We start from the raw sequence: 22,445 nt of genomic DNA on the forward strand, positions 1-22,445 counted from the left end.
TGGCCGCAGCCTCCTTCCCTTTAAGGCTCGGGGCGGTTGCGCCGGGCGCTTCATGAATGGAGCCACGTGACCCAAACATCACGTGACGTGTCCGTGAGCGGCGGCGGGTGGCGGCGGATCTCGGAGTCTCGGTCCCTCCCAGCCCCGGCCGCACCGTGAGGCGGGTGAGCGCGCGGCGGGGCCCGGGCCATGGGGGGGGCAGGGACCCCCCGCCTTTCCGGGGGCCCCCGCTCTGCCCCGGGCCTTGGGGGGGGCAGGGACCCCCCCGCCTTTCCGGGGGCCCCCGCTCTGCCCCGGGCCTTGGGGGGGGCAGGGACCCCCCCGCCTTTCCGGGGGCCCCCGCTCTGCCCCGGGCCTTGGGGGGGGCAGAGGCCCCCCCGCCTTTCCGGGGGCCCCCGCTCTGCCCCGGGCCTTGGGGGGGCAGAGGCCCCCCCGCCTTTCCGGGGGCCCCCGCTCTGCCCCGGGCCTGGGGGGGGGCAGGGACCCCCCGCCTTTCCGGGGGCCCCCGCTCTGCCCCGGGCCTGGGGGGGGCAGGGACCCCCCCGCCTTTCCGGGGGGCGGGGGAGAGCGCCGGGAGCCCCCTCGGGAACGTGGGGGGGGAAGGAGGAGACCGCGGTGGGGAAGAGAGCGGGGCGCCCCCTTCCGTGGAAAACTGGGGGGGGGAGAGTAGGGAGCCCCCCTTCCGGGGGGGAGCAAGCGGCGAGCCCCCCCTTCCCGGCTCGCTGGGGCGGACGCGTGATGCCTGCTCGCTGCTGTTGCCCCGCGCGATGCGCAGGCAGGTCGGGGGCCGCTGCGGGTCGCGCCGGGCGGGGGGTTCCGAGCTGCCGGTGCCTGCCCCGCGCCCCCCGCCCCGCGCCCCTTGTGCTTGCTGAGCAGACGCTGCTGACTCATCAGCATGAGGTCACCGGGTAGACGGTGCCAAGGGGGCGCTCGGCGGGAGGGAGGGAGGGACTCGTGGACCGGGGCCGGCGTGTTGGTCGGTCCGTGTCTGCAAATGGATGGGGAGGGCGTCCGAGGCTGACACGCTGACTCATCGCCGAGGGGGGCGGTGTCATGGAGACAGGTCTCCCCTCGTGTGCGGCGCTGCCGGGAGGGGCTGCGGGCAGCAGGGCGAATGGGGGAGTTACAGACCGTAGGTTTGGGGGGTGAGGGGCGTAGAGACGGGCGGCTGTGCTGGGGGGGCATAGTGCGGATTCTGAGCACACTTCCAGGTCAGAACCAGCCCTGGGGCTGGGCTCCTGCTGTGAGACCAGCAGGCTGCTCTGGGTACCTCTCCCATGCTTGTGTGTACTTGGAACACCCTGTGCTCCTCTCCTGCCTCACTAGTGTTCCAGGTGATTCAGCTGCTAGGGCAGTAGTCTTCCCCTAGTCACCAGCAGGGCCCCAGAGCTACGCATGCTCCTCATACCCCTAAATACAACTCTTTCAAGGGCTGGTCTGAGGGGGCTAGCATGCCCTTAATGTAAGCATAAAGGGGAAAGCTGTGCTACAGATCTACTCAAAGTGCCCAGAAATCAACTAACCCCACCATTGTGGGACACCAGGGAGCCTTGGGTAATAGCCAAAAACTCTGTGTGCAACAAGTGCACCATCTCTCCCTGAGCAAGATTTCTGCTAAGGCTGAATGCTGAGGCCACAAGGCAGAAGAACAAAACAAGTGGGGTCAGGCCTGACACCTCTGGTAGCTATGCCCAGGGTCAGGGGTGCCTTTGCTTTACTAAAGGCCCTTGACCAGCTCTGTCAAGGGTGCATCTGAGTTTTACAATAACAGCCAGTCTGTGAATTAATTGCTACAGAGTAATTTGAAGGATGTTTTGTGATTCTCCAGGACGTCTTGCCAAAAGCTTTAAAAGCACATGGCAGATACTTGCCTACTTCTAGGTGTATGTGCAGTGCCTATAGGAATTCAGGAATGGCCAGACTGGCTCAGGCCAGTGGTCTGTCTAGTCCAGTCTTTGACAGCAACCAGAACCAGTTGCTTTAGAGGAAAGTGTGAGAAATCCTTCAATGACCAGCTGTGGAATAAGTAGCCCACTGTGGTGTGTTCTCCTGCGCCTGACTGTAAGTGTAGACAAGTCCTAACTCCATTTGCGTGATCTTTAAAAACACATTGCCATAGAAACAGAGTTGACACAATGTCAGCCATTGTGTTAAGTTTCCCAGCCCACACACAACTTTTCTAAAGCTCCTACCTATCAAACCGAACCGTATAGTAGTAGCAAGACATTTATTCATAATGTCAGTTAGTACAAAACGTTAATGAATTAAGCTCCCAGCTACCAGGCAAGCAACCTCGCACTGCAGAAGTGGAAACACCCCCAAAGCCACACAGTAAGTGCAGAGCCAAGAGGAGGATTTGGGTGTTTTGCTTCCCAGTCCTGTGTTCAGAATGCTTGGTCACGCTTTCCAGTATCGGGGTGAACCCTCATGTTTGTTGCTTTGAGTGCAGTAGCCCCTAAAATGCACCAGGCACTTCCAAGCCCTGCAGAAGGCCTGTTTCCTGACCTAAACATGCTCAGAGTTTGAGGGAGCGGGGGAAGGGGAGGGAGAGGGAGGGACAGGAAGGGTCCAGATAAGCATGGTCTGTTATTCTGGTGGATGGTTTTATTACATGTATGGCCTCTGCCCCAAGTTATCCTACATGTTGGGAATTTACTAGAATGTTAGTCTTTGCAGCATGTGCTCTCCCTCTTATCTGGGTGGTCAGCAAAGGTGCAGGCTCCTGCTGGCTCTCCCAGCTCCCCTGGCTGGGGTAGGTGTGTGTGAAGAGCTGCCTGTAGGATTCCTTTGGCTGTGAAGATGTACGCTGCAGGAGGACTCTGCTAGAGCCAATGAACCTGCGGTGTCCCACAGTCTGCTAGCCAGTAATTCCACTGCAATGGTATGGGGCTCTGAGCTGAGAGGTGATGGCTGGGCTTGCGTGAGGTGTCAGTGAGACCTGACAGGACTTTCTTCAGTCACCTCAGAGGCTGGACTGCTTTCGCTTTGGCCTGCCTGTGACCATAACTGCTAGAGAAAAGGACAAGCCAAGAAGCTGCATCCCTCCTGTCTTTCTCCTGAACATTTGCTTGTCTCTGTGCCCCAGGGACCCGACTTGGGCTGCTGTCTCCTGTTTTCACTTGGGGTGAAAGCTTCTGTGCTGGGGCAGCTGCTGCACATTGTACCACTGGGGGAGAGTGCGTGTTTGTTCTGCATTGCTGTTGACATTTCCTTGGGGGAAGGGCTTAGCGGCACTGAGGCGCACTGCATCCTACAGTGGGGTCTAAGAACTGGACTTTGGGGGCTTTCCTGAGCCCGGCCAGTGGCCAGGTTTGAGGGAGAAGTGTGAAGCAAATGCTACTTATGGAAAGACGCGCTGCTGGCTGATGCTTAGTCCCCTGCCCAGAGCTTCAAAAAGGAGCTAGATAGATTCATGGAGGTCAGGTCCGTCAATGGCTACTAGCCAGGCTGGGTAGGAATGGGGTCCCTGGCCTCTGTTTCTCTGGAGGTGAGTGACGGGAGGAATCACGAGATGACCTGTTGTGATCCCTCCCTCTGGTGCATCTGGCATCGGCCACCGTGGGCAGGCAGGACACTGGGCGGGATGGACTATTGGTCTGACCCAGTCTGGCCATTCTTATGTTCTTAGCAAGGTTTGGAGGGGTTGAGGGGGTTTAGCTGCTTGCGGTGGGAGCAGAAAGTGCTACTGGAACCTTCCCTGTCAGGTTTCAGGGCAGACTGAGGGTCCTGCTTAGCGCGGAATTGCTCTCCCTCCTTGTGGCCTGGCATTTCCTCTCCTGGGAGACGGGCTTCTCAGGCGGCCGCTTATTCCATAAAGGTTTGCTGCTCGAAGCTGGGAAGGCCTCTGCTGTGCACTGTCTTGGGCCCCTTCCTCTTCCCCTTCGCAGCAGAGCTGTGCGTTCAGGGAGGGGCGAACGCGCTGGGCAAAGGAGTATCGGAGACTCGGCTCCGCTGTGTTCGCTACACTGCAGAGATGCTCTGGGCACTAGTTCTGCTGCAGCATGAGTGGGGGGTGATGTGAAGAAATGAGAAGTACAGTCTCCACTTCTGCTTGTCCAGTCAGAGCGAATATCCCAGCAGGGCCCTGCCTGCGGTCACACCCCTGGACAACTGTGGCTGCCAGTCCCCTGCAGAAGCCCTCACTGCGTCGCTCCGTCGACGTCCCTTGTGGATGGGCCTCCCCTGGCGGAGCTGTCTCCAGCTGGCTGCGCTGCTGGAAGGGGTGACGTCAGCGTGTTTACACTAGTTTGGTGGCACAGTTCTGTGAATCGGGAATGCTGAGAATGGGGCCTGTGTTGAATCATGCGTTCTGCTGTCAGCTCTGCTGTGCCGCTTTTAGCTGAGGAGAGAATTGGCTGTGCTAGTGCTGAGTTCAGGCCTTTGGAGTCCTGGGGAAATGTGTTGAGGCTGCATTTTCCCCTTGGAGCCGACGCGCTTGGCGCTCTTCCGGGTGATTGTTCTTCAGGAAGCCATTGAAAGGCCAAGACATTGGCAGTCTGGGACCTTGGACAAGCTTGTTCTGAGTGTCCTGTCAGTCTCCCCGCAGGCCTGCCTGGGGCCTTCCTGTCAGCCCTGGCAAGTGGCCAGCCAGCCTTCCCCCAGTCTCCGTGCCTGAGGATGGGCACCATGGCCCCTCTTGGGGGGGGCGGACTCATCAGATGCTTTCAGCTGGACTCCTGTGCCCCGGCAGAGGCGCTGGGCTGCGCTGGAGGCCTGGCAGATCGGGTCCCTTCTGTTTGAACCGTTTAACTCAGACACAAGGAAGAGTTAACTGTTCTCAGCGGCTCCTTGGCACCTTTCCAAGCTGTTGCTCTTTCTCCCGCCCTCCCACCCGCAGTGCTTGGGAGCACCCAGCCACTGCCTCCCCCTCCCCTGGGTCCTTTCAGCTCCCACCTGCCCCTAACTCGTCTCAGGGTGACTCTCCGGCCTGGGACCAGTTGTCCAGGGATGTGAGATTTCGGGAGCTCAAGGGCCAGGAAGGATTATAGCACCTGTTCCTGGGCCCAGTGCGTTCAAACAGCCTGTCCGCCCGCGGGGATCCTCTGGGGTAGCAGGAAAGGGGCATGTGGAAACACTGCCCGGGACAGACTTACCGGAGAGCTGAGGGGCCTTGCTGGGCAGCGTAGACCCTGCGAGTGCGTGAACCTGTCTGTCTCCTGCCTCCATTAACACTCTGCTTGGGATTATCGGCAGGACAGTCAATGTTCGGAGATCAGTGCCAAGACTGAATTCAACCCGTGTGTTTGTATGGGCTGCAAATGTGAAAGTGCCTCCCCTGCAGTTCTTGCAGCTCCTGCCAGCAGGAGCCTTCCCCCCCCCCCCCCCCGAGTCCATGGGGGGGGAGGCAGAGAGATTCAGGGCTCCCAGCATGAGGAGGAAGGGAAGGACGCATTGCACGAAGCAGGTGCCGGTTTCCCATCAGACCGTCCTGCCAGGGCCTGCTCTTTGTGCAGCAGTTTCTTGCAGAGCTGGGCTGGCAGAAATGACCTTTTGTACCAGCACGGTTGGCATCTGGTGAGTGGCGAAGGCTCTGTCCTCGGGGCACAAGTTCCTTGCCATGTAGAAGCACCTGTGCCCTGCCTGTCTGCCAATCTCGGGGCAGGCCGAAGCCTTTCTCTGGTGGTGCTTGGCTGGATGTCTGAGCTGCAGTCGCTGGAGTTGCCATGACTTGCCATTTGGTGCCGTGTGTGTGTCCGATTTTCAGCCTGGGGTCAGTGTTTTACCTGGAACAAGCTAGATCCAGGCTACAGGAAGGATGCAAAATCCGGTGAATCAGTCAACCGGTGAAACAATGGGGCAGATGGGGGGCCAGCTGGACTGGAGTGGTCCCACCCTGACCGGGCTGGAGCAGCCCCCTGCTGAGGGCCCTGCAGAGTTGGAGCATCCTCAGGATGCTTAGTCACTACGTGCGGCAGAGGAGTGGCCTGTGGGGCAAGAGGGACAGTGCAGGTTGAGGGTGGTGACTCGTGCTGCCCAGCCAGGGATTGGAGCAGAGCCAGTGGCTTGTGCAGTCCCCATCCCTTGGCCTTTGCTGGCCGGCTGCCCTGGACTCCCTGGCCCCAGCCGGAAAGGGTTACGGGTGAGGGAGGCCACTGACTGAGGCGGGGTTGGTTGTGCTCGAGGTGGCAGAGCGGCTCAGAGGTTGCCAATGTGCTGAGTCAGCATGACAGGCTGGGAGCAGCCATGCTCAGGACCCAGCCTGCTGCCTGCCAGGCTATTTTTAAAGATGTGGCTTCCTTGTACTGAGACTCCTCCCCTGTTCTTAATCCCTCCCCCCCCCGCCCCCGCCAGCATTTGGCTCAGGTCTGCGCGGGTGCTGGGTGAAGAGGAGAGATGAGCAGCGGCAGGATCTGCGGGGGTGTCTGGTTGGACTGGGAGGCAGGTGCCCACTAAGACTTTGCCCAGGTCCCGGGGTGCTGGGCAGGGGCAGGGCGCCCTGGGGAGCAGATGCCACGGGCCAGGCTCTGACCTTCCCCTCCTTTCTTTCAGATCCTGACCGACAAGGCTCTCGTGTTATGACGACCCCCAACCAAGCAAACAAAGCCTTGAAGGTAAAGGGGGCCCCGGGGCCCGGGTGACCCTGCGGGCGCTCTGCGGGGATGGCAATAAGCATGTGTCCCCCTTCCCACAGGTGAAGCGGGAGCCGGGCGAGAATGGGACCAGCTTGACAGATGAGGAGCTGGTGACCATGTCTGTGCGGGAGCTGAACCAGCATCTGCGGGGCCTGTCCAAGGAGGAGATCATCCAGCTGAAGCAGCGCCGGCGCACGCTGAAGAACCGAGGCTACGCGGCCAGCTGCCGGGTCAAGCGTGTCACCCAGAAGGAGGAGCTGGAAAAGCAGAAGGCGGAGCTGCAGCAGGAGGTGGAGAAGCTGGCCTCCGAGAATGCCAGCATGAAACTGGAACTTGATGCCCTCCGCTCCAAATATGAGGCGCTCCAGAACTTTGCCAGAACCGTGGCCCGGAGCCCGGTGGCTCCTGCATGGGGCCCCATCACGTCCAGCATGGGGCCCCTTGTCCCTGGCAAAGTCGCCACCACCAGTGTCATCACAATAGTGAAATCCAAAACGGACGCCCGGTCTTAGTGAAGCGAGTGCTGCCTGGGCTTGTCTGTGCAGAGCAGTTAGGCACAAAGCTAACCCGGCACCCCCGAAGCACAAGCCCCTTTCCTCGTGGGTCAGGACTCCCTCCTCTCTGCTCGGCCGGCCTGCTGACCACTCCAGTTCTGTGTCGTGTCTTGTTCAGATTGCTGTGCCCAGCGGCAACACCCCCTCCTGCACAGCGCGCCTCCCGCCTAGGGGTCCACAGCCCTCTGGGGCGTCCTCAGGACAGAGACCGTGGTGCTCTAGCCAAAGAAATTCCACCCTGCATGGAGGAAGGAGGGTGACTGGGGCCCGTGCCCCTTTCCAGTGGGATGGGGCATGGGAGGGCAGAGAGGTTCTGGGGCAGGGAGTTGGGATCCCCGGTTTCAGTCACTTCCGAAGGATTTATTCCACTAGACTTCCAAGTCGCGTATCTCGGGGCCTGGTTGCCAGGTGTTCAAATCTGCTGCTTGTGTCTCGCGTCCGCGTGGTCGCCGTGGGGAGGAGTTTGTGTTCACTTCTAGCATCCCACCTGTGTCTGGAAGGCAGGCTTCCTTGTGATGCTCCCTGTGCCAGTCACACCCATGATAATTCGGGGGAGGGAGGAGACTGCAGTCCCCTGGGTCTCTGCTTTGTGGCCGGGGAGGGAGGCGAGCCAGACGAGGGCACTGTGGGGGCCAGCAATGTGGGGAGGAAGAGAAACCCTGGTGACTGCAGGCCAGTTTTGTGCCTAACATGCTGCACTGAACAAGACCAAAATCCCTAGTTTCTCCTAGCTGTTGAGGGTATCGTGTGTCTCCCGTTTGGTTTACACAACCAGTTTGTGCTTAAATAGTCCTGTTGTTTAAAGAGAGAGACATTCATTTTAAGAGTTCTTACCTTATCAAAGTTTAAAAATCAGACAGAGGGGAGATCATATTTATAGTCAGCTTTTTTACCAGAGCCAGCGGGAATATTTGACCATATAAGTGGAAAAATATTCTCAGACTCTGCTAGCTGAAAAGTAAATAAGACAAATAATTTTCAAGTTTCTCATGAGCCTCCTGCCTGCTCTGAGGCTCCGAGGTTCGTTTTTATACAGAGTTCTCAGACTTTATTTATAAAACGTAGAAAAAGACAAAAAAAGGCAAGTCCTGTTTGATACCTTTTTTGCAATTGTACCAAAAGTGACTTATTCTTGCACTTGCTGGCTTCCGCCCTGTTCCCACTGTGCTGCCTGGCCGTGCTCTGAGCGCTCGTGTGGTGCTGCGCTGTGATGGTGCCAATTGCTGCCTTGCTGTCCTGTCTGCGCTGCCTTCGCTTCCCAGGAGGGGCTTGGGCCCTGTGCTGGGCCCCCAACCAGCGAAGATCAAGAGCCTCTAACGGGAAGCCAGAACAACTGGCTGGGGGTGAGCCAATGGTATCCGGGCACCTCTCCTTCTGCACAGGGCTCTTGGACAGCCCTGCTGCCTGTCTCCCTACCGGGAGGCAGCCAGCCTCCTCAGAGGCCCAGCTGCTGCTGGGGTTCCTTGATAGCTCCGGTACCAGAACGCCGCAGACTCTCTCCCCTGCTTGGAGCAGGGGAAAGGAGGCTGCTCAGGAGGCGACTGGGAAGTAGCTCTGGGCTTTGGTTTCCTGTTGGGCCCTGAGATCAGGACTTGACGTGCTGGCCATGAGCCTCACTGTGCATTTGAGCAGGGCAGGAAGTTGCATGGGGCATGGTGCTGGACTCTTGCTGTCGCGTCTGCATAGTACTGAGAGGGAAGCCAGGGTACAGCTCCCTCGTGCAGCTTCTAGGCGCGACGGGTAGGTCGGGCGGGCGGCGGGTGACGCGACAGAACCACCGTGCTATCCCACGTCTGGAGCCCCCCCACCCCGGGAAGCCTGTTCCCCCAGGCAGTGGGGAGAGACCAGCCTGACAGGCTGCTCTCTGGGCTGCTGGATGTTGGCTGAGTGCAGGGAACGCAGTAGGTTGGTGCTGGGCTCAGCTGCAGCGCCAGCTTCGGGGCCTGTTCATGGTGCTGAGCTTCTCTGGCTGGGCACAGAGTTCATGCCCCCCATGGGCAGAGATTTCAGAGGATTTTCCATTCAGTCCACCCTTGCTCGAGAGCTTGAGGGTTTTTCTGCTTTGCTCTAGTCAGGGATCCAGGAGGAAGCTGTTCCCAGTGGGTTACATGGGGCAGGGGGGTCTCCCATGTCCCCCTGCCAAGCCATGGGGTTTCCTCTAGTCCTCATGAACAGCTGAGACCAGCTCTCCAGAAGGGCTAGTGGCTGTTCTGGGTGCAGCGTGGCCCCTGCGGATTTCACTCCCGGCCTTCTGGCGCCTTTCTCCTGCCACCACTCACAAGGTGCTGACTGCAGGGTCTTCAAGCGCAGCCCCCTGAAAAGAGCCCGGAAGACCCACGAGGTCCGAGCAAGCCTGGCATTGCGGGGGGGTCATAGCAAGGTGGGTGCTGTGCTCCACCCCCAGCTGGCTTTGCTTTGAGGAGGCCCCATCAGGCTTTGTGCAATGGCAGGCGCAGGTGGCGACTCTCTGCTGGGGAAGGTGCCATGGCCAGAGCGCCCCGGGAGTGGCTGCCAGTCCCCTTCTGTCCTCCAACCCTGATTTAACAGCCTGGCACGTCCCTCCCTGGCTGACCCCTCGCCCTTCCTCCGTCTTCAGAGGCGGCCTGAGGCCTTTCCTGGGAGGATCCTTTGGGGCTGGGCGCAGGGAGCGCTGGCTCAGACTCGGCTCTTCTTGAGATTTCTTTTTACTGTGCTGCTTAGTCTGCCACCCCAAACTCCCTGGCTGTGACGAGCCTATTCAGTGATGTCACATCTCTGCCCAGGGGTTTAGGAGCAAAGACACAAAGCTGTAGCTGTGTGATGTGGAGCAATGAACTGAGTGCTAGGAGCCAGGACTCCTGGGATCCCCTCTTGGTGTGGCCACGGGCTCCAGGTGTGACCTTAGGCAAGTTGCTTCCCTCCTCTGGGCTTGCTGCTCTGCCCTGTCAGTGACCGGCGTGGCGGAGGGGCTCCGGGCGGCTCCAGGGCTGGCCTCTGCCCTGTCAGTGACCGGCGTGGCGGAGGGGCTCCGGGCGGCTCCAGGGCTGGCCTCTGCCCTGTCAGTGACCGGCGTGGCGGAGGGGCTCCGGGCGGCTCCAGGGCTGGCCTCTGCCCTGTCAGTGACCGGCGTGGCGGAGGGGCTCCGGGCGGCTCCAGGGCTGGCCTCTGCCCTGTCAGTGACCGGCGTGGCGGAGGGGCTCCGGGCGGCTCCAGGGCTGGCCTCTGCCCTGTCAGTGACCGGCGTGGCGGAGGGGCTCCGGGCGGCTCCAGGGCTGGCCTCTGCCCTGTCAGTGACCGGCGTGGCGGAGGGGCTCCGGGCGGCTCCAGGGCTGGCCTCTGCCCTGTCAGTGACCGGCGTGGCGGAGGGGCTCCGGGGGGCTCCGGGCTCGGCTGTGCCCTCAGTGACCAGTGTGGCGGAGGGGCTCCGGGCTGGGCTCTGCCTCGTGTCAGCCATTGGCATGATTTGGTTCTTGGCTTTTAGTGAAGTAAGAGTCTGAATGTTCAGGGAATCCCCACTAACGCTAACGGGGGTGCCCCCACCCCAGCACCAGTCAGCTTGTGTTTGTGGATTGCCCCACTGTGAGTCGGCCCCAGCCCTTCACTTGATTCTCACTCGCTCTCTCCTATATAGCGTGTCAGAGTGTGGCCGTTCTTGTTTTCCAGGTGCTTGTTCATTTGGTTTCCTGCTGTGAAGGGTGTTGTGTTTTTTCTCCGTCCCCTGGTACCTCTCTGATGCAGCGGGTGGGGGTTTTGCTCCTAGCCTGGCTGCAAAGCGAACCCGTGAAGTGTATCCTCCCTTGCACAGCTGGGCGTGCACAGGGACTTGTGTGTGTTGTGGTGAATTGTGTAAAGTGATCTCTTGGCTTATGCAACATTGATGGATATTTCTCTTTAGGGAGAGGAAGAGGCAGACTGCAGTGTGCAGGCAAGAGCTAGGACTGCTGGGTGGTGGTGGGGGAAACGCAGAGCACTCCCTGTGGGTTGGCTGGTGTGTGCATGTGACATCCTGGATGGTCACCACTGTCCCTGTGGCTCTGGTGTAAAATGCATGGGGTGGGGGGTCGCCTACCTTCTCCAACCTTTAGTGAGCGGAGCTGCCCTTGCCTTCCCCCTACCCCCCCCGCCTGAGGCCAGCGGGGAATGGTTAGATGGGGGCTGTGGCCCATCCTTCACCAGCCTGCTGGGAGGGGACTGTGCTCTTCCCGAACAAAGCTTGTGCCTCAGGCTCTGGTTTCTCTGGCAGGAACAGACACTAATGCTCTCACCTCAGAGGAAGGTTCCCTTCCTGCCAGGGCACGCTGCCGCCTCCTACCATAGTAAAGGGAAGGGTGCAGGGGCCAATTTCCCTCTAATCTTTTCTGTCCAGATGTGGATTGTTTCCATCTGTGTGGAATAAATTATCTGCACTGAGGCATGTGTGGATGTGCACCAGCCGGAGAAACACAAGCCTACCTGGGAACCCGGGGGGGGCCTGTGGGTGCAGTGAGACTCCTTCCCTGCTCAGAGGTGAGGTGGTAGAGGTGGGCCCCGTTGAGCTGCAGAGCTGGCAGGTTCCTGGGGCAGCCTGGTGGGGACTACGCTCTGCTCAGTGGGTGGCAGGGAGCTGTCAGGTGGGCTGTCTGCAGGTGCGAGTGAGCTTTGGATGCTTGTGTATGAACCATCTGGCTGCAGCCTGTGCGAAGGATTCTGCAGCCGCTGTTCCTGCCTGGGGCTTCCACAACACCCACTCCTCCGTGGAGGGCAATATTGTGCAGCCATGAATCCCAGCACCTGCTGGTGGGGCTGTGGGAGTGGAGTCCTTGCCCTGTTGCAAGGGAGAAGCTGTCAGATGCTGAGCCCTGCCTTGAGGGTGCCCTCACTGCAGTCTGCCCGAGTTTATTACACCCTTGGCCAAACTGGAATGTTGTTGGAGAAATAACCTGAGCACAAAGTGCCGGAACAAGGGGCTGCCGCCCTGCAGTGTCAAACGTGAGTCCTGGGCCTGCCAGGCTCAGGGCTGAATCATGAATTTGCTTCTTTTCCGTTTTAAAAATACCCTAAAATGGAAACTATTTTATTAAACAGAATCTAACTTGTACAGATTTAGAAATGGGGTGTGATCTCTGTGACAGGGGTGTAATAAAATGTTCAGACCAAGGCTTTTCGCTAACAGAGCCAAGTCCAGCTAATAATCAGTATTTATTACTAAATTATTGTCCTTTAACCATCTGTAGATAGGTATCTGTTGATAACTGTCGGGGATTTGCTGTCGCGGCCCCTTTGGAGGTGGTGTTAATTTATTTCTGTATATAGTGTATGTTTGTTGATATGAGGCTTTCTTTATTTTGTATATGACCAATAAACATCTTTTAAAGAGACCCATTCCGGAGCATCTTTCCTGGGGATGTGGCGGCAGCTGGTGGTCAGGTTTGTTCCTAACTCTTACGATGCTCTGCTGATTCTTCCACTTGGCAGACGCTGATTTGTCAGGGGTCTGGCTTATGCAGCTTTTATACCAGTTTCACTGTTGGGCAAGTGGTGACTTATTTGTGGGAAATTAAGTTGTACATTGCACCTCCTGGGGTCACAGTTCTTGAGATAAGATCCCTTATCTTAGCCTGGGAACTTAATGCCATAGCGCCGCTGGACACTAAAACCATGGATTTAACAGACACACTGACTGGTGACTCACTACAATAATTTTTAACATAACCCTTAGTTATGTCCACTTCATTTTATCAGGGTAAGTGGTCTCCTACGGCAGGTGTGAAGCACTTATGTGTAACGATTTGTCTCCCGTTGGATTTGGCTATTTCCTCTGCTTACCTTCCCCTTGCCCTGAACATAAGTTCTGTGAACTCTACAGCTTTTTCCTTTCCACGAACATCCTGCATGTTCCTTTATCACTATGGGTGCATCTAAACAGCACTGTTGTGTTTGAATAATTTATTTCAAAATAACGAAGTGCGTGTCTCCACACCAGCAGTTACTTTGACACAATGTTGAAATAATGTCCAGCCGGAGGACTCCTGGAACCCTCGTTTTACGAGAATTGAGAGAACAGGAAGTCGGAGGAAGAGTGCTCTATTTTGAAATCAGTGCTGTGTAGATGTGCCCCAATTCAAAATAAGCTATTCCAACTTGAGCTACGCTAATTGTGTAGCTCAATTGCGTAGCTTATTTTGAATGTAGCCCTGCTGTGTAGATGCACCCTAAGGTATTACCTCATGTATCTCCCTTATACCACTAGCCTTTGTGCCTATCCACTTAGGGGAATACACTCTGATGCTATAACTGTCTAGAGGGCAATGTTCCCTCTAATCTTTTCCATCCATGTGTGAAATAATTTGTTTCTGGGTACACTGAGGCATTTGACTGTGCACCACCAACCAACACAAACCTACCTGTAGATGCTCTGCTAATCATCTAGGTGTCATTTGAATCTCTGGAGGGTGGCTGACCGACTGCTCTGTTTCCAGGGAACACTGGTTGGCAGTTGGGCAGCAAAAGGAGAAGAAAAACCTAGAGCACAAGCTCCAAGATGCAAAGAATCAAAGCCCAGAATTTCACAGTATCCTTTTGCCCAGTTCTCATTCTGAACACTGACTAGTGCCTGAGCTATGATGATGGGGGCGGAGGAGGGTTGGGGTGGTAGTGGGGACAAAAGCACGGGGAGGGCAAGGTGGCCGAAGACACAGGCAAATTCTATCCAACTTAGAATGTGCCCATGGATTTGTGAGCTTCACTGAGCAGGCAGGGTTGGCTCTGACCTATCCCAATCGCAAATACGCCATGAGGTGCCTGCAACTCACTGCTGCCTTTGGTTGCATAAGACTATAATGGGGGCATACGAATAGCCACACTCCCCTAAGCCAGTGGCCAACGGCAATAGAATTACCAATAGCCATAGATCATTGGTCTACCTAGCCAAGTCTGCTGCATCTGCCATAAACTGCTGAGAAGATTTCAGAGGGAATCAACAGAAGAGGCAATTTATCCAGTGATCCATCCACAACCGTCTGCCTGTCAGAAGCTGGGACTAGTGTGCGGTTGGATCCTTGCCCACTCTGGCAAGTGGCCATTGATGGACCCATTCTCCATGATCTTGTCAATTCTTTGCTGAACCCAGTTATACTTTCGGCCTTCAACAGCCCCTGGCAACCAGTTCCACAGGCTGACTGCACTGGGTGAGGAAGTACTTATGTTTACTTTAAACCTGCTGCCTACACATGTTGTTGGGTGAGCCTGGTTCTTGTGTTATGATGGGATAAAAAACCCTTATCCAGTTTCTCTGCACTATCCATAGACTTTCACATATCTAGAGTGGGAGCTCTTGTATTCCTCAGACATTTCTTTTCCAAGCTGAACAGTTTTTTAATCTCACATGGAAACTCTTCCATACCGCTAGTCATGTCTTCCTTTCTGTATGCTTTTTCCAATACTAATATACCTTTTTTCAAGATGGGACAATCAGAACTGCATGCAGTATTCAAGGTGTTGGTGTACCATGGATTTATATAGTGGCAATGATAGTTTGTCATCTTATTTATCTTCTTCCTTATGGTTCCTAACACTGTTGGCATTTTTCTGACTTGCCATTGCATACTGAGCAGATGTTTTCAGAAAACTATCAATAATGATGCCAAGATCTCTCTAATGTAGACTCCATTTTGAATGCGTAATTGGGATTTTCTAATGTGCATTACTTTGTATCTAGCAACAGTTAATTTCTTCTGCTATTTTGTTGCCCAAGCACCCAGTATAATTAAACCCCCTTGTAATTCTTCAGTCAACTTTGGACGACTTATCTTTGGGAATGTTGTATCTTCTGCAAACACTTCCACCTTGCTGTTTACCCCCTTTTCCATGTTATTTATGGCTATAGTGAACAGCACTGGTCCCAGTACAGATTTTGGAGGAACACTGTTCCTCATTCCACTATGAGAAATTACTATTTACTGCTACTCTTTGTTTTCTGTCTTTTAATCAGCTATTGATCCCTGTGAAGATCTTCCCTCTTTTCTTACAACTGCCTACTTTACCTAAGAGTCTTTGGGAGGGCTCTTGCATTTAGGTTTTCAGAAAGTGTTGGTGCTATCCACTGGTCACTCTTGCCACGGACTTGTTTATCCCTCAAAATTCTCTCAGATCGGTGAGGGACGGGTACAAATGCTATGGTGGTTCTTCACTAACATACTTCTTCAGCTGTGTATTGGAGAGTTCTGCTTTTCACTATACTTCCAGTGAATTTAACTGATACTGAGATTAGGCACACAGGCCTATACTTGATAGGATCACCTTTGGAGCCTTTTTTAAAAACTGGCATCAAGTTAGCTACCCTCCAGTCACCTGGTACAGAAGCTGATTTCAGAGGTAGTTTGTACCCCACTAGTTCTGCAATTGAAAATATTTAAGTTCCTTCAAAATACAGGACTATGTAGCACTTTAAAGACTAACAAGATGGTTTATTAGGTGATGAGTCCCTTCTGACCCCGGACCAGGATTGTTCTATCTGCTTCCCAAGATCCATAAACCTGGACACCCCAGACGTCCCATCATCTCTGGTATTGGCACGCTCACTACTGGTTTATCCAGCTATGTAGACTCTCTTCTCAAACCCTACGCAACCAACACCCCCAGCTATCTCCGAGACACTACTGACTTCCTAAGGAAACTACAAAACATCGATAACCTCCCCAATAACACCATCCTTGCCACCATGGATGTAGAAGCTCTATACACCAACATCCCACATGAAGACGGATTACAAGCAATTAGTGGTGTCCTCTGGGATAGTGTTTCTGCCAACCTGATAGCAGACCTATGTAACTTTGTTCTCACCCACAATTATTTCCAGTTTGAGAACAATTTATACCTCCAGATCAGCGGCACAGCCATGGGTATACGCATGGCCCCACAGTATGCTAACATCTTTATGGCTGACCTAGAACAACGTTTCCTCAACTCCCGTCCCCTTTTACCCCTTCTCTGCTTACGCTACATTGATGACATCTTTATGATCTGGACGCATGGCCAAGAAATACTGGAGACATTCCACAGAGATTTCAACAACCTACACCCCACCATCAATCTCAGCCTGGACCATTCTACACGAGAGATCCATTTCCTGGACACCATAGTACAAATCAGCAATGGAAAATTAGACACCACCCTCTACAGGAAACCCACTGACTCATACAGTTACCTACGTGCTTCTAGCTCCCATCCAGAACATACCATATGATCCATCGTTTATAGCCAAGCCCTTCGATACAACCGCATCTGCTCTAATCCCACTGACAGAGACCAGAAGCTTCAGGATCTCTACCAAGCATTTATAAACCTCAACTACCCACCCAGAGAAATAAAAAAGCAAATTGAAAGAGCCAGATGAATACCTAGAAACCATCTACTTCAAGACAGACCCAAGAAAACCAACAATAGAACACCACTTGTCATCACCTACAGCCCCCAACTTAAACCTGTCCAACACATTATCAATAAACTACTGCCTATACTGGAACAGGACACTAAACTCCAAAAGGCTCTGGGAGACAGACCCATAGTCTCCTATAGACAACCACCTAACCTCAAAATGATTCTTACCAATAACCACAGGACATACCACACTAATACCAACCCTGGTACCTTCCCTTGCAACAAACCCCGTTGCCAGCTTTGTCCACATATTCACTCTGCTGATACCATTATTGGACCTAACCAAGTGAGTTATAAGATCAAGAACACATATTCCTGCGCATCCAGAAATATAATTTATGCTATCATGTGCCGAAAATGTCCATCTGTGTACATTGGACAAACGTCTCAGACACTTCGCCAAAGGATCAATGCCCACAAAACAGACATTAGACAGGCTCACAAAGAGAAAACAGTTTCTTGCCATTTCAACCAGAAAGGACACTGTCTCAACGACTTAATTACCTGCATCCTGCTTCAAAAGCCTTTCAAGACTGCACTTGAAAGAGAATCCTCTGAACTGTTATTCATGCTTAAATTCGACACTTTACGTCTGAGCCTGAATAAGGAATCTAATGATCTTACCCATTACAAAGATAGCTTCCCCAGTTATCACCTCTAATATCATTAGCTCACAGACATTTACCTTCCTCCCCCTCCCCATCCCCCTTCTGTTCTGAAATTTGATTTGTCTTTCTCATATGTGTTCATTTTTTTTTTAATTGTATCCTTTGGTATATATGGTTGTGGCAATTTTCTTCCACTATTTGATCTGAGGAAGTGGGTCTGGCCCATGATAGCTCATCACCTAATAAACCATCTTGTTAGTCTTTAAAGTGCTACATTGTCCTGCATTTTGTTTCAGCTACACCAGACTAACACGGCTACATCTCTCTCGCTATTTTAAGTTCCTTCAGACCTCTTGGCTTATACCATCTATTCCTGGAGACATTTTATTAAGCAAAGACACATACCTTCATTTGTTAAATAACGAATCCAGGGGTCAAGGGTGGGTTCCAGAGAAAACAAGGAAGCAAACCTGGTTAAAAAGACTATCGGTGGCACCCGCATTGTCCCAGTAATAGGGGAGGTATTTAACACCTCAGAACAGTGGTCCCCAACCTTTTTACACCCAAGATCACTTTTTAAATGCCCAGGCAAGCCAAGATCTACCCCACCCCTTCCTTGAGGCCCTACCCTCTCCATCATTTGCTGTCCCCAGCCCTTACTCATTCTCGCTGGGTTGAGACAGGTGTGGGAACAAGGGATGTGGGTGTGGGAAGGGGTGAGAAGTGCAAGTTCTGGGAGGGAACTGGGGTGCAGGAGGAGGTGGAGAAGGGGATGCTGGCTCAGGGAGGGGGCTCCAGGCTGGAGAGGGTTGGGGTGCCAAACAAGGCTTGTGGATGTGGGAGTGTAGGAGTTTGGGATGGGGTGTATGAGGGGCTCGGTAGGTTTACAGTGTGTGGATGGTGTAGGAATGTTGAGGCAGAAGAGTGGGGATGTGGGGGTGCAGGAGTTTGGGGATGAGGCTCAGGATAAGGGGTTCAGCTATATGAAGGACTCAGGTTTGAGGTCGGGGGGGTACAGGAGTGTTACGATGCTGTGGCCAGATGGGGGCTGGCCCCAATTAGGGGCTGGTTGGCCAGGCTTCATTTTTAAATGAAATCTGTCAAACAGAACGTCGTTCTTTATGGGAGGGGCTGGGAATCTGTTTTGGGTCAGTGATCACTTACCCACAGAAAAATCAGTTGAAGACCACAAGTGAGATCTCCCTTCTCTCCCCCCACTCCCTCCAAAAAAAACCCCATCAAGTCTCAATGATCTGGTCCCAACTAAGATACCTCACTCCAGCCCCGGTGCAAGGCCTCAGGCCAGATTAACTCTTCTGGGGTTCCAGGGTTGGAGGAATTTGTGGGCCCCTCTACATTCTGAATTGGGGCCAAAAATGAGGGAATCCAGAGTGCAGAACAGGACTGCCAGTGAGTGGAATAGGCAGGGCTTGTCAAACAATGTAGATTACACCCCCAGAAGAGCCAGTGCAGAACCACATGGCTGGTGAGTGGGGTTCACTGCTGTTCGGCAAGCCCTGGGAATAGGGATGGGGTGCAGAATTTGGGTGGAAAATAGGATTCAGGAGCAAGCTGGGGGTAGGTGTCTAGCCAGGAGGGAGAGGGCAGGGTGCTGGTGGGTGTCTGGCCAGGGTGCTAGTGAGTGCCAGGGCAAGGTGCTGGGGCAGGTTGCTGGTGCGGGTCTGACCGGGGGAGAGGGAAGGGACAGCACAGCTGGTACCTGGGGATCCTGTGGCTGCATGCTAGGTCTAGATCTGGTGTTTCAGCAAGCACGTGTGCTGCTCCTCCCCTCCTCAAACAGCTGGCGCGCTTCCTGAGAAGTCGGATCTGGCACACAGCTGGGGACTTCCTTCCTCGTGCTTCCTGCCTTCCTTCTTGTGCGGGCAAGGGTGGGGAGGAGGCGGCCTGGGACTGCACACCAGCTCCAACTTCTCAAGGAGCGTGCGTGCTGCTCCTCCCCATGACAGCCAGTGTGCTTCCTTAGAAGTTGAAGCTAGCGTGCAGTCCTAGGCCTCCTTCTCCCCACCCCACCTCCCACGCAGGAAGGAAGGCAGGAAACACGGGGAAGGAAGTCCCCAGCTGTGTGCCAGATCCAACTTCTCAGGAAGTGCACCAGCTGTTAGGGGAGGGGAAAAGCAGCCCACGTGCTTCCTGAGACACCGGACCCGACGCACAGCTGTGGGACTTCCCTTCCCATGCTGCAGGAAGCCCGTGCTTCCTCCACTTTCCCAGGAGGTAGTGTGAGCGCAGACTATTTCTTGGTGGTGAGGGAAATGAGGGGAGGGGGGCCTGGAACGCCTCACGATCGACTGGTCATATCCCCGCAATCAACCAGTTGACAGGTTGGTGACCATGGACTTAGACTATATGGCTGTGTCTAGACTGGCAAGTTTTTCCGCAAAAGCAGCTGCTTTTGTGGAAAAACTTGCCAGCTGTCTTCACTGGCCGCTTGAATTTCCGCGAGAACACTGATGATCTCATGTAAGAAATCAGTGCTTCTTGAGAAAATACTATGCTGCTCCCGTTCGGGCCAGCGTAGACAGCTCAAGATTTATTTTGCGCAAAAAAGCCACGATCGCAAAAATGGCGATCAGGGCTTTTTTGCGCAAAAGTGCATCTAGATTGGCACGGATGCTTTTCTGCAAAAAGTGCTTTTGCGGAAAAGCGTCCGTGCCAATCTAGACGCGCTTTTCCGCAAATGCTTTTAACGGAAAACTTTTCCATTAAAAGCATTTGAGGAAAATCATGCCAGTCTAGACGTAGCCTATTTGTCCTTGGGGGCACCACCCATAAAGTAAGAGTTTTTGTGTCTGGCATAGATTGTAAGTCCGTGGGTGGAGGAGGCCTCGCAGCATGGTTCTGTCCTGGGTCATTTTCTTACTGGTGGTTTACTTGAGCTGACAACAGAAAACAAAAATTAATCCTGGTGCACCAGGTAAAAGAAGTTAATGCTTCCCTTGAGCTGGTCCCTCAGTGAATTGCGTCGTCCAGCTGGGATGGCTCAACTGGGGTATAAGTGATGGGTGTTTAAAGCTCAGTCAATGTGACCTCGAGGGCACCACCCATAAAGCAGAACAAAATTTTTCTCTGGCATAGTTCGTGAGTCCATGCGGGGGGGTGCGGTCCCTCCTGCATCCTCTTCCGTCTGATGGTCTTCCTGAAATAGCAAAAAAAAATGATCATAGTCAGGTCAATGCTTCCCTTGACCTGTTCCCGTGTCAATGTACAGGGTCCAACCGCTTCGTCATCCCTTGTCCTCCATCTGGGGCAGCTCTTCCTGGGGGTAGGAGATGGGTGTTTAAAGCTCAGTAAACAAGTGTCCTCGGGAGCGCCACCCATAGCACAAGGCAGAGTCTTAATCTTTAACAAAGTTCATAAGTTCCTGGGTAGGGTGTGCTGTGATGTGGTCCGTCCTGTGCCCTTTTCAGTCTGTTCATCTTCCTGCTATAGCATGGTCCACCAGGTAAAAGGAGCCAGTGCCCTTGACCATGTCCCCTGACTATGTCCTTCATTGGTTGTCACTGTCCCTCCTTCGTCTGGAGTGCAGTCCTCCATCCTATCCCTTGTCAGTCACCTGGGGTGCTGTTCAATTTGTTCCAAAACCTATTATGGATCCCTCAGTTTAGGACAATTCCTCAGGTTTGTCATCCAAAAAGTAATGGCTCAAGTGTGGGACTATCCCTCATGTCCATCAGTGTAGAACGCTGCAAATAAATCCTTTGGCTTCTCCTCAATAGCCTTGGTTTCCTTAAGTGCTCCTTTAGCACCTCAGTCGTCTAGTGGCCTCAGTGATTTTTGTCAGGCTCCTTGCTTCCCATGTAACTACAAATATTTCTGGTTAGTTTGTGTCTTCTGCTATTTGTGCTCTCCATTCTTTTTTTGGCTTGCCTTACTGTATTTTTATACTTGCCAGAAGTTATGCACCTTTCTATTTTTCTCAGCAGGCTTTGACTTCCACTGTTTAAAATAGCTCTTTCCCTCCTAACTGCCGCTTTTACACTGTTCAGCCCTGGTGACTTTTTTTTTTAAGTCCTCTGATGAATTTTGGGTTTCATTTTGTGAGTCAATTATAGTGTTTTCAAGTTTCTATGCAGCTTGCAGGCATTTCTGGGTCGTCTTTTTCCCACTGCTCTCAAGATGCCAGCTGCAGGGTCTTCAACTACAGCCCCTGGGAAGGAGCCTGGAAGACCCAGTCCTGACCTCTCAGGACCAGCAGGACTGCTCACGAGGTCAGAGCCAGCTTTGCATATCTGTCCTGCCTGTGCCAGGGGCTAGAGCCACACGAGGCAGCTTGTTGTTCAGTGACTATATTTTCTGAACCAAAATTAGGGACACGTTAGCCTCACCTCTGGAGGTAACACTCGCAGTCAAAATGGACACGACTAGAAGTAAAAAGTATTATGCGACCCCTTCTAAGAACTTCTTCCACCATCCTTTTACCAACAGAGATAAGTTTGGCCCCCACCGGACCCCTCTCATGCAACTATCCTGCAATTACATTAACCCAATGTGTATCACATTAACTTGGGGTGGGGGAAGGCTGGGCGAAGTGGAATGAATTTTGTGTTGTGCACCAGTACGGAGTTCATGTGGCTTGTTTGGATGTGCCCCCCACATTACTAATAAATATCTTATAAATCTCTACCTTTTCCCTCTGCTGCCCTGTCTCCTCCCCTTGCTCCATCAACTCCCCTGCTGCCCTGACTCCTGCTCCAGCCCTTCTCTCCCCCCTATGCACACTCCTCCAGTAGCCCCCCTCTAAGCATGTATATCTACCCCTCCCCTAACACCTCCCTCCACACATCTGCCCTGCCCCTCTCCTCTGGTGTTGGTCCCTCCTGTGCAGGTGTCTGCCCTTCTGCTTCACCCCCGAATCCCCTGGCACCTTCCCTTACCCCAGCACATTCCTGGTGCCCCCGCTTCCCTCAATGCCCCTGCCCTTTTCCTACCTGATGCCCCCCCCACCCTCTGCCCCAGTTCCCCCAAGCCCCTGAGCCCTCTCACATGACTTGCTCCATCCCCTTCCTCATGCCCACCCCGCCTGTCAACCCACCTTCTCCTGGCCCCCAGACCCCCCCCCAGACCCAGCCTGCCCCCTGCAACCGCCTCCCGCCCTTTCCCTCGGCGCCTCCACTTGGCCCCCTGGCATCTGTGCCTCCCGGCGCAGAACCACTTGCCGGGCCTGAGCGGGGCCGCCCGCGGTGCTAGTTCTAGCGCGTCCCGTACTCGGCTGGCGGGGGAATGAAGGGCAACGCGCACCGGAAGCGGCCCCTCACGTGACCCGGAGCGCCCCATAACTGCGCCTACCTTGCCCG

The 22,445-nt window shown here is 54.2% G+C and overlaps 1 protein-coding gene and 1 long non-coding RNA gene across 2 annotated transcripts; one reads left to right on the forward strand and one right to left on the reverse strand.

Moving 5' to 3' along the window:
* Positions 1–10,472, forward strand: MAFG (MAF bZIP transcription factor G). The gene is made up of 3 exons (XM_075904206.2): positions 1–164; positions 6,490–6,551; positions 6,632–10,472. The coding sequence occupies exons 2-3, from the start codon at positions 6,516–6,518 to the stop codon at positions 7,082–7,084; spliced, it is 489 nt and encodes a 162-aa protein (XP_075760321.1). The 5' UTR covers positions 1–164; positions 6,490–6,515; the 3' UTR covers positions 7,085–10,472.
* Positions 10,473–19,999: 9,527 nt separating this feature from the next.
* LOC112545074 (uncharacterized) lies at positions 20,000–22,432 on the reverse strand. The gene is made up of 2 exons (XR_016347584.1): positions 22,308–22,432; positions 20,000–20,287 (listed from the first exon to the last, which is right to left on the reverse strand). It is a non-coding gene; the product is annotated as an uncharacterized LOC112545074 (long non-coding RNA).
* Between the last annotated feature and the right edge of the window lie 13 nt (positions 22,433–22,445).

Source organism: Pelodiscus sinensis, chromosome 20 (genome assembly GCF_052426305.1).
Source record: "Pelodiscus sinensis isolate ZL-2025 chromosome 20, ASM5242630v1, whole genome shotgun sequence".
NCBI classification, from domain to species: domain Eukaryota; kingdom Metazoa; phylum Chordata; order Testudines; family Trionychidae; genus Pelodiscus; species Pelodiscus sinensis.

Coding starts and splice junctions, on each gene's coding strand:
- MAFG (XM_075904206.2), top strand. CDS start 6,516: ATGACGACCCCCAACCAAGCAAACAAAGCCTTGAAG. Junction 6,552..6,631: donor AAGCAAACAAAGCCTTGAAG/GTAAAGGGGGCC, acceptor CCCTTCCCACAG/GTGAAGCGGGAGCCGGGCGA.